Consider the following 14976-nt stretch of genomic DNA (forward strand, 5'->3'; position numbering starts at 1 on the left):
CAGAGCGGGACTCGAACCCGGGACCTCTGGATTGCGAGTCTGACAAGTGATGTTTTGGACTTGGTTGCTGGCTAGTCCCAGTTCAATACCGAGAATATGAATATGGCATATATCAAGATTTGCTTTCCCGGGATTATCACTCTTTATTTCCCATGGATTTTGTAGTGATGCTACAGTGGAACCCCGTTAATACGCCCACCTTCGGGCCATGGAAAATCGTTCGTATTAACGGGGTAGTCGTATTAAAGGGGTTCTTTAAATAGGAAAATGACTGACTGAGCTTTTTTTTGGGCCAGAATAAAGTGGCCGTAATAACGAGGTGGTCGTATTAACGGGGTGGTCGTAAGGCGGGGTCTCGCTGTGAACAGAAAAGAACCAAGTGGATCTCGATATATAGAAAGTCAAAAACGAAAGCTAAACTAATTTTTGGTATATTTTTTTAAAGGACTCTAGAGATTTGTCAACTGTCTGATGAGTACAAACTGTCGGTTTCCAAAGACCTTGGGTGTGTTCTTCTGAAAGATACAAACACTATCTACGATGACGTTAGAACTGAAACCTTCACAATCAAAGAAGGTGAGCCAAACACAGCCAAGGTCACCATGAAAGGCAAGGTTACAGTGAAGAAGGAGAATGACTTCGCTGAAGAAGAGGGCAGCGGGCTCAACCGGTGGGATACTAGTGTCCAGGCTCTCAGCGAGATGTGGTCTGATGAACAGTTCTTCTACCTGAAAAGTCAACTAACGGCGTGGCACAATAATGAAGAGTGCTTTGATGAGACATGGACAAAGAAAATTGAACGGTTTTTTGTTTGACGTCTCACCTAAGTACAAAAGTGCATTGTGAAACAACAAAAGGTTTACCTGTCTAACGATTGCAAATTTTAATTTGAAAATCATAACATATTGCGTAATGCATATTCTGTGGAAGTGATTTTTATGTATTTTTGTAATTCGCTTTCCGATTGAAGTTTTAGCATTTTTATGTTTTTACCGCGCGACCCCACCAGGACACTCAGATTCCAGTAAAGGGGGTGGTGGGACAGGGGAGTAGTGGACGGGGGGGGGGCGCATTTGGGTCGACGGCGATCATCTCTGGCGGACACAACAAAAAACACGCAATTTGAAACTGAGTCTACCCCACAAGTATTTGGATTTAGTTTGTATCGTTTATTAATAACGATTATCTATCTATCGATCTAGTTCGAATTTTATTTAATTTAAATGCACGTGATGAGTTTATTAATCACCTTGAAATTTATCACAAATAAAAGAGCCGTGAGGAAGAACGGAGTTGTTTGTCATTGCAGGCAATGAGTAATGAATGCTTAAGTTTTTAAACGAAGCCAGTCATTACAGTTGTTACGGGAGAGAAAATGATAAACGTTTTTATTCAAACATAGTATGAAGTCTATGATATTCTGCCCAGGTAAGATTCCTTTCGTTAAGCGCATAATCTTTAGACTAATATTTGACTTGACGAATGAATCACTTTCCCGATAATCAATGTCTTAGTGGTTAAACATAATTTATATGATCTGGAGATCTGACAACACGCAAGTCTTCATTTAAATTAACTTTGTCCTTAAGTATTGACAATAAAGGAGTGAATGAAGTGTATGGAAAGTGGTAACTAAGGACAGTTGCAGCATTGACACGCAATCCCTTGAAATATAGTTAAAAATTGAATTTTTATGTTATTATTGTGACAAAGATTGTGCGTTTTTAATATATGACTTGCGTTTGCAGCCGATATAAGCCCCGCTCTGACAACCTCGTTCCCAGGGTTTTTTCCCGCCCCGCCCAATTTTAAACGGGAAAGCCCCGGGAACGAGGTTAGCGCTCTGATTGGCTGATGCTAGGGTATTATTCTCCCGTAATGCCCGCGGGCCGATTACGGGCCAGCAAAAACAAAGCAAAAAGCCATGTAATAAACAACTTATTAATCTCGAACGTTCGGTCTTCACGGTCTTGCCTCGGCCTTGCCATGTTGACCTCGCTATCGCTCGGTCAATATGGCAAGGTCTCGGTTTGAGATTTCCCGTAAAGACCTCGCTCTTGGTTAATAAGTAGTTATTGATAACTGCCAAATACTTATTTTACAATTAAAAATATATGATGTACATTAAAGTTAATAACAGTCAGAAAAATGTCTCAGTGTCTGTGAATGAAACAGTAAAGGGGATGACCAATTGAACCTTGGTAAATCGTATTTTCAAGATGTTCCCGTTGCATTCCCTGAGACAACCATCCTCCCAATTGTCTTACAGTTAAAATGCAAACGGTCACGGCAGTATCGGAGTGATCAAATATAAAATCAGCCAGTTTATGCCAGTTATGCCCTCGAACTAACTGGAGAAGGGAAAAAGTCGAGCAAGGAAAAGGGACCTTGACCAAAGTAATCCGCTCTTTCTTTGAGAAAAAAAAAACTGATAACAGGGCAACTCGACTTTGTTGTGCACTGTTTCTTGACATCCAGGCTTGCAGTCTTTGAAGGCAGGCCATATTGAGATAAACTGGCTTAGCCTTTTCTTTCTCTTTTCTTCCTCTAAAAGACACGCTTTAAGCCTGGTCACAAATCAACGCACACTCGGGTACATTAGAGGTCTACGGTACGGAGAGACGCCATCTTAGTTAAAACCTAACCGTGAGGGGTAGGAGACTGATAGTTTAGCTTTCCCGGTTTACACTTAAGAAACAAGCACAGCAAGTGTAAGCATTAGTTTAACTCGAGCACACGCACACACACAGAAACCAGTGCAAGTGCTACACTATGTAAATTGCTTTCTGGTTTGCTCTTGTGTTCACACGGCGCTAGTTGTGATTTATGCTTGCGTATGTTTGCGTCACACACCGTCAGGGTTCCTGACAGTGTGAACCAAACAACACAGAATGAGAGCTGACATTCAAAACTTCAGCTTCAAATCAAAACGAATATTGAATTACCGGCTTATCAACTCCCTTTTGTAAATCAGGGTAGTCCCTTTTGTCGATCGTGTACTGACAACCACCAAAGGATCATAATCTCTTGGTACCGATTATTGATATTTCTACTCGGAATTCCACAGGAAAGCCTGAGTCATAAAATGCAAGCCGTTCTTGATCGCCGAAAAGGGGGTCATGGTCCCGGGCGTTCCTTGCGTGGACCATGGAAACTGGGGACGAGAACGCGTAGGTATTCTGTGAGACAGATTCTGCTTGTAACCACGAAATATAACCACCATCTATTGGTACACTTCATGACACATACATGAGGCATACACGGCGCTGTACTGACCCTATTTAGCATGGCGGACTGCGGGAACGTTGTTTATATTGTGAAGTTACATGTATGCAGTGAATAGAGTACATGGTTCAATTGCCAGTTTCATTTCTTGCTTCCCAGCTAATAGTAGCTAAAAATGCAGTCGCTGCTATGAAAACTGTACACATTCTCTTCCCACTGAAATTTCAGCACACCAATGCCATAGCTTATGCTGAGAAATCGGCCAGAAAGTGCCCTTACAGTCATTCAATGATTCGCAATGAGCATTTCACAGAAATATAATACTAACTATCCAAATGGTATCTTCACTGTAATGATTATTGCGGCAGACACAAGTACCCATTGGGTACAAAATGTTCAAGCAAGCAACGGGAACGATGATCCTGCTGGTATACGTTGGATCAATAGTGATCTAATCGGCTTTACATATAACATGAAGAATACAAAAGCAAAAACCGACACAACGTAGGATGATTTTTTGAAGGTGGTACGTATCAATGTAAAATCTTCCATTGTACCTGAAGAAGGCTGGTTTGGCCAGCCGAAATATAGTACACCTTCAAAGAATCATCCCACGTTGTGTCGGTTTTTGCTTTTGTATTCTCCATTGGGTACCTATTTTTTGTACTTATCGGGACAGCATTGGCGACCAGTTTGTTTTTTTTTTAACATCATTATCAGCGGATTCCACGAAAAGGGTTTGTTTTTCTTCCGCGAAAAATAGTAAAGATGAAAAGGTGAAATTCTAGAGCTGGATTTATTCTTTTTAGCTTTGTTTCTTTTCGACAGAAACGGTCGCAGGGCAATTATCGACGCAAGGCGGAGGCCATTGCGTGATAACTGCCCAGTAATTTTGCACCACGTGACGTAAAGTAGCCAATAGAATTGCGCGAAAATTAAGCGTGGGTTATAATTCCCTATAAGTGGCTGCTTTGCAAGTGACCATTTACACGCAAGCAAATATCACAGGGATGTTCGAGGAAAAACTGGCATGTGCAAGTCCATGACATCTTTAAGCAATGACAATCGCTGCGTTAAGAGCGGCGTCATGTAACGGCGACACAGTGAATGCTGTTCCTATTTAAGGTGGCTTAATACAGTTTTGAGCGACAAATAAGTCGCTTTACGCGAGCACGTTTCGTAAGGGTTTACTCGCGAGCGAATATCACGCGGGTGATCGAGGAAAACACTGATGTGTGTAAGTCCATTAAATCTTACAGTGACGACAGTCATTGTGCTCGGAGTGGTGTGGCAACGACCTTAACGTGAACAAGACGCTTTTTTGGGTACTTTTTCAGTATGAGTGTTTTTAAAGATTGGAGGAGTTTAGGTCGTCCGGGGGAGCTTTTGTGAACTTTGAACTACACGTCTTGGTTGTTACAACATCTTAGCAAGATTTCCATTAACATTGAAAGTACGGTAATTAGGTAAAGGGCGATTACACGAATTTAAAACCTATGGCATAACAGACATTGAGAGAGACACCAAAACCCAAAATCTACATCAGTGATATACATGCACAAAACGGTTGCCACAATAAACCCTTCACTAGCAGCAATAGCACTTGTTTCAACAATAGATTCTAAATGAAATCGTCAAAACTGTCTTATCTGCATTCAGACACGAATAAAAAGTTTGAATGAAATAATGCACAGTCTTACTTATGATTTCTGATAAGATGTTAACCTTCTCCACGAATTATTCCAGTTTTTTAATCTTGTGATAGAAAGTTCAAAGACCTCTTAAAAGTTCCGTGATTTCAAAGGAAAACGCTGCACCCTTAAAGGAACAAGTGCCGGTCCTCAAATTTTTGTTTTATTCCTTGTTCGATATTACGTTCCTCGAAAGGCTCGGGGCTTATGCATGCTTTTATTTGTTATTTTAATGACCTTAGGTTTTGCGAAGTGAACTTGACTTTATTTTCTTTTTTCCTTTTTGTCGACGGATGTAAATTCAACGAAATGTAAAAATGAATGGCGTCTCTAACATTCTACCCTGAGGCTGTGATCTGTATACGTATGTTACGTTTCTCTTGTGCCCTGTTCGATAGCATATCGTCGGATTTGTGCTTAAGATATTCTCTATCTGTGATGTGTTTGTCACCATGGCCTCTGTTTCCTTAAACATCTACATTCTCATAGTGGGCAACCTTGCAAAGTCTGATTCATTACACACTTTTTTTTTAACGTTATCATTTTCGGTTCAATTTCGAGATCGTTTGCGGTTCGATATTAATTGTGATCACACTGAGGACCATTTGCATAGCCGTACTCGACCTCCTAACATTTGTCCAAGAAAGAAAACAATTCAGCAAGAACACCTACGCAAATCCGGTTTCTGCTTACATGGAGCCAATGAATGACGTTCGGTTTCGTTTCCGTGTAATGGTTATTTAAACCAACACTAACTTTTGGATCACCAGATAGTTCAAGCCCCCAACAGTCACAACAGGTAAGTGTTTTCTTTTTATTCGTTGTCCTCTGTTTCCTCAGTGTGAATCCTAACTAGTACAATCATTTTTGGGGACAAAAGTACACAGGTTGTTTTGTAGGGCAAGCTAAGAGTTGTTCTTAAGCCAAGCTAAGAGAAGTTCTTAAGCTGTTCGAGCTTACATACATAGAGTAACGATTAAGGGGAACTTTGGTACGTAGCTCTCTGATTTCCGCACAAACGGTAAGTAAATAGATTTACGATCTAGTCTTAAAATCTAATTCAAAAAAAGTATTTCGGAATTGACTGCCTGTTCTTCCTACGACGTTACATTTTCCTTAAAAATTCCATTCGTTCAAGTAATATAAGCTTCTTTTTTTCTGTTTCAGATAAGGTTGCTTAAAAGTCGTGAGTAAAATTGAAACATGCCCGGAGAACTCGACACCAAATTGTTACCCAAATTTCTGGATCAGTTGGGCAAGATGATAAAATCACGAGAGGAAATTATGAAATGGCTTGAGGAATTTATTGAAAACGTCAAAAAACAAGAAATTGCAATAAACAGTGTCAAGACTGGTGCAGCGGTGGTGGGTACGGTATCTGCCATTGGCTTGTTCACTCCATTAGCACCATTTGCTCTAGCTGGCATGATCGCAGCTGGAGGTGCTGGTGTAGCCACTACGATTGGCGACTTTATTGCCAATAAGGTTAAAGGAGGAAATCTTGAAACCAAAGTTGAAAACATGAAAGCAGAAGACTCTGAGTTGGAAAAGCTACAGCAGGAGCTCAATGGACAGGCTGAAATACTTGCGAAGGTAAATAACTCACTAGCTACTGAGGTTACTAAACAAATAAATACTTAAAGTCTCTGGGCCCAGTGAGGATAACACTAAAACTAGATGTGATCCGGTAGAAAACAAACATGTTTACATTGAAAGCCTAAAGGGAAGGTAATTACCGCAATCAAGGGAATTAAAGCATTCAGTCCCTACTAGTGAGGCGAAAGAGATGGTAACCTAAGGTGGCATTAAAAAAATTAAGTAGTGGGAGCGCTTCACGTGTGTCGCAATACCGAATAAAAAGCTTAATGAGTTGGGTGCATTTTTTTTTTAACTTAGAGTTTGAATATCTCCACAAACGACGCAGTCCTTTTCCTTTTGGTTGGCGTTCCAAAAATGGCCGTCCAAGCTGGCGTTCAAGTCGTCAAGGGTGCTGTCGATATTGTCAAAATTCTTCCACACTTAAAAGCTGTAAAAGATGCCATGGATCTGGGTGCTTCGTTTTCCCAAGCAGTTGCGCTGAGTAACACCGTGTTTCAAGGCGGTAGGTTAACAGTTATGGGAGCAGAAGGTGCGGCAATGGCAGGCACAGCACTAGCGATCACCTTATCAACGAAAATTCTTGGTGGTTTTGGTGCCGTGATTGGGGTTGCTGATGCGATTTACAGTTGGGCAACCAAAAATCCGAACCGAGAATCAGCCGAGGATTTGTTGCCAAAGGTGAAGGAAAACTTGAAGTCTCTCAAAGAAATGAAGGAGAGGTTTGAACAGATGCAGAAGATATGAGACTCAAACAATCTAGTGCTGCGTTTCAATCGGACAATTTCAAATATGAACAGTGTGTTTTAGCTCTTGATTAGCCGTGTGATTAAATGCTGTTTTGTTAGTTTTCATATGTTAACCGAACCTTTCCGACTCTGGAGCTAGCTCCGACGCTTATTATTAGCGTGGTGTGAAATACCTGAGGCAAACGCCATCATATTATCATACTCTATGAGAGTTTGACTCGATTCAACTTAAGAGAAAGTACAAGTTGGGAGGGTTTTTTCTTATTCAGTTTTGCCAAAGCATTTGGTAAAAAGGTTTCTCGGGTTCAGGTGAATTTGTAGCTGGCTCTATAAGGAGTAATAGAATATCTTGCACTATCAAAAGAACATGAATGGTATCTTAACATGCACTATCTCATAAATTGAGTGAGTTTGGGTATTACGTATACGGTAACGGCAAACAGCTAAACTGAACTCAGACTTAACAAATAAATCTTCAAGCACCTTATGTAAATCTTGTCGTAAAATAGAAAAAAAAAATCGCTTTTTCTCAATCAGCAAGTACAGGTGCCGCCGTGTTACAGTTGATGAGTGTTCAAAGGGCAAAGGCAGACATGACAAGTTGCAATTTTTGCCCTTTGTTATTTTGTGTGCACGTCACGCTTATTAAGCGCTTTGTAGTTCCCTGTTACCAGCACCAATATCGATGATATGTCAGGGTTTGTGTTCGTGCTCATCACTTAATTTCTGAGGGTGCTTGTTTCTTCACCCAGCCAGTAGAGAGGGTTGGCGTACCAAGTATAAAGCGAAGATTTTGGCACATAGAAGCAAAATAAACTATAGGGCGAGTCTGCTGCTTTTATCCATAAAGCGCATATATGATTTGCATTTATAGAGTGCCTGTGAATGTGGGCGGAATTCATTCATACCAATTTACTCCTCATTGAACATACAAAATTATTTTTTACATTAAAAGTGTTGAAAGCGTTTACATTCGATTTTATCGGCTTAGATGATGATTCAATTATATTCAAGTTACCTGGTTTCGCAATTATTCCAATTTTTCAAAATTAACACACGTTCAACTTCCTGCTTTGATGCTAGTTGTTTTTTTTCTCTCAAGACATTTAAGAGGCGCCCTCTGTAATTTTCAACTATGGCCATTTGGACCAGAAAAAATCAAATTCCTCAAACTTTCTCAGATGAATGGTCTAGATAAGTGATTCACAAAAATATAACTTTCAGTTCAATTCGATTCGTATTTTAGCGCTGGGGCCACCATCTTGGTTTTGCCCCTCTGAGAGGGCTTTCAGCGGCCATTTTAGGGCACATTTTTAACAATTTGCCATACAAAGAAAACGATCTAAATCCGGGTAACAACCCTTTATTCGAGACAAGCAAATGTTTCTTGTTACATTGAGAGGCTGTTTTGGCAATTTGATCATCACCTGATTTTTCTACAGAATTTTAAATTTCTTCCCTTTCGGACTACTCATGAAGCGCCACAAAAAAGGCGAAGTTTAAAGGAAAATATCGCTAAAAGTACATCACTTGAGATCCCAAAACTACCCTCCACTTAAAGAGCAATGTCTCACCTGTAAAAACATGCAATAAAATTTTGGGGCAGTTAAAACTGTAAAATGTTAGAAGAAGAAGTTTAAGCTGTGTTTTTGTCAACAAAGACCGCCGTCCTAATTAGCATAATAACGTGAAAATAACGATGCACAGAGAAAATAATGATATATTCCACTTACCTCGCGACAAAATTGTCGACAACTGGATGTTCCACGATGCCTCATGTTATATTTCCAGTATGTTTCAGCCGCATTTTCGGTGATTAGTGTACGAAATCACTCTCAGACATCGCCACGGTTAAGCAGATTTCAACTCTCCGAAGCCTCATAACCCGCTGTTTACAAGAAGTTTAACAGTTTGCTGAGATCCTAACTGGCCCAGAAGTCTGTTAGCAGCCTTTAAAATCCTCCTCTTAATCGAGGATTCTCATCAAGAACTCGTTCAAGCTCAGTTCTGTTTTGATCTGTTGTGCACCCGCCATCATTCCACAGATTGCGTTACATTTGACAAATGCGCATTCCAACGGGTAGGGGTAGGGTGGGTAGGGAGTGAAAATGTAACCGACATTAAAGCCATTCTACGCATTTCTGTGGCTAAACTAGTTACTGGCTTTCCCAGAATGATTTGAACATGAGCTTCTGCTTGCAGGTATTTTCTAGGTTATTTTTGCAGGGTAGGGGGGGGGGGGGGGGGGTCTTGTATTAAAAAAAAAAAGGAAAATAGAAAACGATAGACAGTACCAAGTCAAAAGATTATGATCTGTGTGTTTTGATCAGCTTTATCAGTTCATCAGTTAAACCCTATTAGGGGTTTTCAGGATACTGGATATTTGGGTAAAAAATTGACAGGATGCAAGAAATTTAGGAGAAAAATTAATGCGGTAGAGCTTGTTTAGATCAGATAAAGCGGGACAGTTGTGTCTTTCGCTGCCGGAAGTGCCATCAAATTTTGCAAAAGACAAGAGACTGACAAATAGTGCGCAGGAAGTAATGATAAGCGACGTTTTATTGAAACTTCTTACATTTTTTTTATTGTTCGAACGTGTGGGCGAATACATCAAAAAGTAATATAAATAAATTACAAGGTATTCAGAACTTTGCCGCTCGAATTGCGACCAGTACACACAAATATGATCACATCACACCAGTTTTAAAAGAGCTTAAATGGCTACCAGTCGCGACTCAGTTATATTTCAGGAGCGCTATCATGGCCTACAAATGTCTAACATCTCGCGTGCCGGAGTATCTGTCTTCCCAGTTCAGTAAGCGAGGAGAAATAAGCGGACGTGCCACAAGAAGTTCACAAATGCTGAACATTCCTCTTTTTAAGTCTGCCAGGGTCAGAGAACGTTCTACTACAGAACAGTCAGTATCTGGAACTCCATGGATAGCTCTCTAAAAACTCTCGAGAAAGTATCTGCTTTTAAGTTTTATCTTAAACGTAAACTTATTAAGGATTTTATAGATTCCTAATTCTAGTTAATTAATCTTAATGAATCTTAGAGTTTTTAAGTAGTTTTAAATTATTATTGTATTGTCTTTGAAAAGCCTCTAAAGGGAAAGTCAATAAAGTATGTATGTATGTATGTATGTATTTTCTTAGCCGTGTCACTTTTCCATCAGAAAAGAAACTGGAACTAGTGACGTAATTAACTACCCTACCAAGCGTGCGACTTAAAAAAAAATTCTATTGTGGCCGAAACAAATTTCCCACTAAAATTACGAGCCTGTACTAAAACCGGGATTACCAGAAAAGCAGCATACCGCTAAGCACTAACTGTGAACGGCTTCCAGCTGAAAAACTACCTTTTATCGTATCCGTAGAAAAAATCATACTGAAATTCGACTGTAGATGGCATAATGCGCGCGCAAAACAACTGCGAGAGACGTCAATGTTTAAATTACTTGGAAAGTAACAGGAAAAAAAGTAACGGACATCGACAAAGTTTTCGAAAGGATGAAACAACTCCTTTAACTTTTAACAAAGGGGTGATTACAGCTACATTTTATGGTATGAAGTGGAAGTGGCAAGCCTATTCGACAATGCATTAGTTTTTGGCTGTGAGGAAAAGTTATTTAGACTGTATTTTGGCTAATTCAGAGGAGTGCTGTTGCGACGATTCTGTTATTAAATACATATCAAAAGTGGTTTTTATGTTACCACTTACCACGTAGTTTAAAGATGTTTTTTAATACGTTTAGTTTTCTGCATGTAAAGGCGAACCTTAGGAGAATCTGTGAAGAAATATCTTTACCTTTTTTTCAGAAAAATGCTACCGTCAGCAGTAGCTAATTATCTCGGAAAAATTGATGACTACCCCCAGTTTTCTTTGTGGATTCTAATAACCCTGGCTAAGATCTACTTTTTCCACGTTTTCTTAATCTGGCGGAAACACGTTTGTATTTTGTAGGCACCATTCGTTATGAGCCTGAGGCACCCCACAGCCGCTAATGTCGTTCAGTTCTGTGATGGAGCACAGCTGCATGTTTGCACAGGACTAGTTTTAAACCCTATGCAGGGCGCTTTAAAGTACCCGCATCTATCAAGCGAAGCACTAATGTTGACGCTTAGCTTTTTAAAGGAATTATAGATGCGTTTAAGGCACACAAGTTGAATGAGTCATAAGCAATTGGATGAATTAACTGACACTTGTCAAAAATATCTGCAGCTTGATTCTCAGCGGTTGTTGTGTCTTCTTGGAGGACCTTCTCATGTCTGTTTCTAAGCTTTGAAGCCATTCTCGAGAGGAAGGATTAAACGTGGCAAGGAGTCAGGAACTCATCACAGGTGAACCGCCTAATTCCGGCCTCACCTTTTGAGCGCCTCATCTTTTGTGCTACAGTAATTGCTTCGACTTTTATGGCCGTTTCCTGACCTGAGAAAAACCTTTCTTGCGCACTGCTTGTCAGTCTGTTGCCTTTCGCAGCATTTGATGGCATTTCGGGCAGCGAAAGACACAAGTATAATGCTGAACAAAAAAAACACGAGGAAGAGGCTTTTTATTGGAGTTCTATCCGTATTCTATTGGTAATAAATGAAAATTCTCGTTAAAAACTAATGGCTGTCAATGAGATTAGGATAGTTGTTTACAAATATAGTGTGGAATGTTGTGCCTCGATCTCTTTGCAGACACAAAGGTTGCCATGTAAGAAATTTGTGTTAAACGGTACAGAATTCGGAACACATTTCATCATCTGTTTATTTCTCCAGCCTCGTCTTTATCTATCTATTCAGTGTAACAAGTGTGGGCTTCGAAATTACTAACAAGGAGCTGCGTTACCTAACCTTAAAACCCCTAAAATCTGATGCAAAACTTTCATATTCCACCGTGATATAAGTACTAAGAGTCCAGAATAAATGCTTATAGCAGTTGACATACATTTATTTCATCCTAAATAGCTGACCATTGTTGAGGCCCCATTGTGGGGGAGGGGGCGGAGGGTGTCGGTGTATCCCTTATCCTGTTAATTTTTGTTCTAAATATCTTGTATCCTGTTAAATCCAGCTCAACGATTTCCTACTCAATTAATGTCCTGTTTTATCTGATCTAAACATGCTCTACCGCATTAATATTTCTTCTAAATTTCTTGCATCCTATCAACTTTTTACCCAAATATCCAGTATCCTGAAAACCCCTAATTGGGCCTCACTGGCATCAGTGATGAACTGATAAAGCTGATCAAGATACACAGATCATAATCTTTTGACCTGATACTGTCTATCGTTTTCTTTTTTTCTTTCTTTTTTTTTTTAAATACACGACCTCCCCCCCCCCCCCCCCTCACCTACTCTGCAAAAATAACCTAGAAAATACCTGCAAGCAGAAGCTCATGTTCAAATCATTCTGGGAAAGCCAGTAACTAGTTTAGCCACAGAAATGCGTAAAATGGCTTTAATGTCGGTTACATTTTCGCTCCCTACCCACCCTACCCCTACCCGTTGGAATGCGCATTTGTCAAATGTAACGCAATCTGTGGAATAATGGCGGGTGCATAACAGATCAAAACAGAACTGAGCTTAAACGAGTTCTTGATGAGAATCCTCGATTAAAAGGAAGATTTTAAAGGCTGCTAACAAACTTCTCGGTCAGTTAGGATCTCAGCAAACTGTTAAACTTTTTGTAAACGGCAGCCTATGAGGCAAATGACAAATAATATTGATAGATGTTATGAAGCGGGCTTCGGAGGGTTGAAATCTGCTTAACCGTGGCGATGTCTGAGAGTGATTTCGTACACTAATCACCGAAAATGCGGCTGAAACATACTGGAAATATAACATGAGGCATCGTGGAACATCCAGTTGTCGACATGTCGCGAGGTAAGTGGAATATATCATTATTTTCTCTGTGCATCGTTATTTTCATGTTATTATGCGAATTAGGACGGCGGTCTTTGTTGACAAAAGCACAGCTTAAACTTCTTCTTCTAACATTTCACAGTTTTAACTGCCCCAAAATTTTATTGCATATATTTACAGGTGAGACATTGCTCTTTAAGTGGAGGGTAGTTTTGGGATCTCAAGTGATGTACTTTTAGCGATATTTTCCTTTAAACTTCGCCTTTTTTGTGGCGCTTCATGAGTAGTCCGAAAGGGAAGAAATTTAAAATTCTGTAGAAAAATCAGGTGATGATCAAATTGCCAAAACAGCCTCTCAATGTAACAAGAAACATTTGCTTGTCTCGAATAAAGGGTTGTTACCCGGATTTAGATCGTTTTCTTTGTATGGCAAATTGTTAAAAATGTGCCCTAAAATGGCCGCTGAAAGCCCTCTCAGAGGGGCAAAACCAAGATGGTGGCCCCAGCGCTAAAATACGAATCGAATTGAACTGAAAGTTATATTTTTGTGAATCACTTATCTAGACCATTCATCTGAGAAAGTTTGAGGAATTTGATTTTTTCTGGTCCAAATGGCCATAGTTGAAAATTACAGAGGGCACCTCTTAATTGTTCTCGAGACTCGTGCATGGCATCCTAACATTTATAATAATCTACATGTTCTTTGTTAGACTTTCTAAAAGTCCTTTCTAATAATTCTTCCCTGGCCTGTTGGTTTCGCCGTTGGAAAGGACGAACTCTCGCGACTTACGTCGCTGGCGCTCGCCTTCGCGACTTCGTCGTTCGAAGATTACCCTCTCGCTTCGCTCGAGGGAGATAAATAAGTCAAGGATTAAGAAAAGGTCGACTTGTGGTAAGTCTAGTTCTTTGTGGACTCTGTTCCTACTCGAAGCCGAAATCAACACATAGGTCTACTGAAAGGAAATGTAGCCACTGATTAAATATCAAAAACCGAAATTTAAATAAGCATGTTCCTGTTAAATTCGAAATGTTTAGTTTTCGAAAAGTGGTGTTTAACGGAACTGTATTAATAACTATTATCAATGACTCTTGTTGTTAAGGTAAAAACCGAGTGAAAGAACTCTAGAAAATCTAGACGTGTTTTCGCGGTCCGTACTTCGTAAAGAGTCCTCGTAAGTTCTATAATTTTCAAGTAAAACGCTGCATTCTTAAAGGGACAAACAAATAGCACCCTGTGTTCGTTCGTGCTCTTTTAATTTTTTGTTCGATATTTAGTTCCTCGAGAGGCTCTGGGCTCAAGTAATCTTAATTGCAATGCAAATTCTATGATCATGACGTCAGAGGGTAGCATTTTGAGCATTGAGGTATTTTTGCACCCTTGATGCGCTCACATCAGGCGGTGTTGGACAAGACTCGCAAAGCGTGCCGGGAGAAATGTTGCTCATTTTCATCTGATCGCCGAAAGGTAAACACCTCCGCGCGATTGAAGGTGATATGGAACATGACTTTTAGGGGGTTTGCTCGCTTCCGATGCTGAAAGAAATCTCGAACGACATCTATATTAAAACTTTCGCAGGTCAAGTGACAATTGTAGATGTCTTCTACTCGATTCACAAGCCGTCATTTTCAGTGCTGAATAACTGATTTTAGGAATAGAAGCTTCGCGGTACGTCGAATCTCTACGGTTGAACGGAAAAATTATTTTCGTTCCTGACATCTTAGAATTCGATCGTAACTTACCAGAATTAACCTTAACTTCGGCACTTTCTTTCTTAGATACCTCGAAAACAGTCCCCACAGCACTTCCTCGTGTTGACTCATAATGACTGTAACCGACTGAATTAAGAATAATCAATTAGGGTATA

At 40.0% G+C, this 14976-nt stretch overlaps 2 protein-coding genes across 3 annotated transcripts in view; both read left to right on the forward strand.

Annotated features, from left to right (window-relative positions):
- The window catches only part of LOC145485862 (cocaine esterase-like), a 9932-nt gene extending 8881 nt beyond the window's left edge, over window positions 1-1051 (forward strand). For both annotated transcript variants that reach the window (XM_081464512.1, XM_081464513.1), the window contains one exon: window positions 446-1051. In XM_081464512.1, the coding sequence (XP_081320638.1) occupies window positions 446-815 (370 nt within the window). In that variant the 3' untranslated portion in view covers window positions 816-1051. The remainder of the gene's footprint in view (window positions 1-445) is intronic.
- Window positions 1052-5696: 4645 nt separating this feature from the next.
- On the forward strand, window positions 5697-7733 carry LOC145485311 (uncharacterized). The gene is made up of 3 exons (XM_081463994.1): window positions 5697-5715; window positions 6084-6509; window positions 6813-7733. Exons 2-3 carry the CDS (start codon window positions 6120-6122, stop codon window positions 7257-7259), a joined length of 837 nt encoding a protein of 278 aa, XP_081320120.1. The 5' UTR covers window positions 5697-5715; window positions 6084-6119; the 3' UTR covers window positions 7260-7733.
- Window positions 7734-14976: the final 7243 nt, after the last annotated feature.

Source organism: Orbicella franksi, chromosome 4 (genome assembly GCF_964199315.1).
Source record: "Orbicella franksi chromosome 4, jaOrbFran1.1, whole genome shotgun sequence".
Taxonomy (NCBI): domain Eukaryota; kingdom Metazoa; phylum Cnidaria; class Anthozoa; order Scleractinia; family Merulinidae; genus Orbicella; species Orbicella franksi.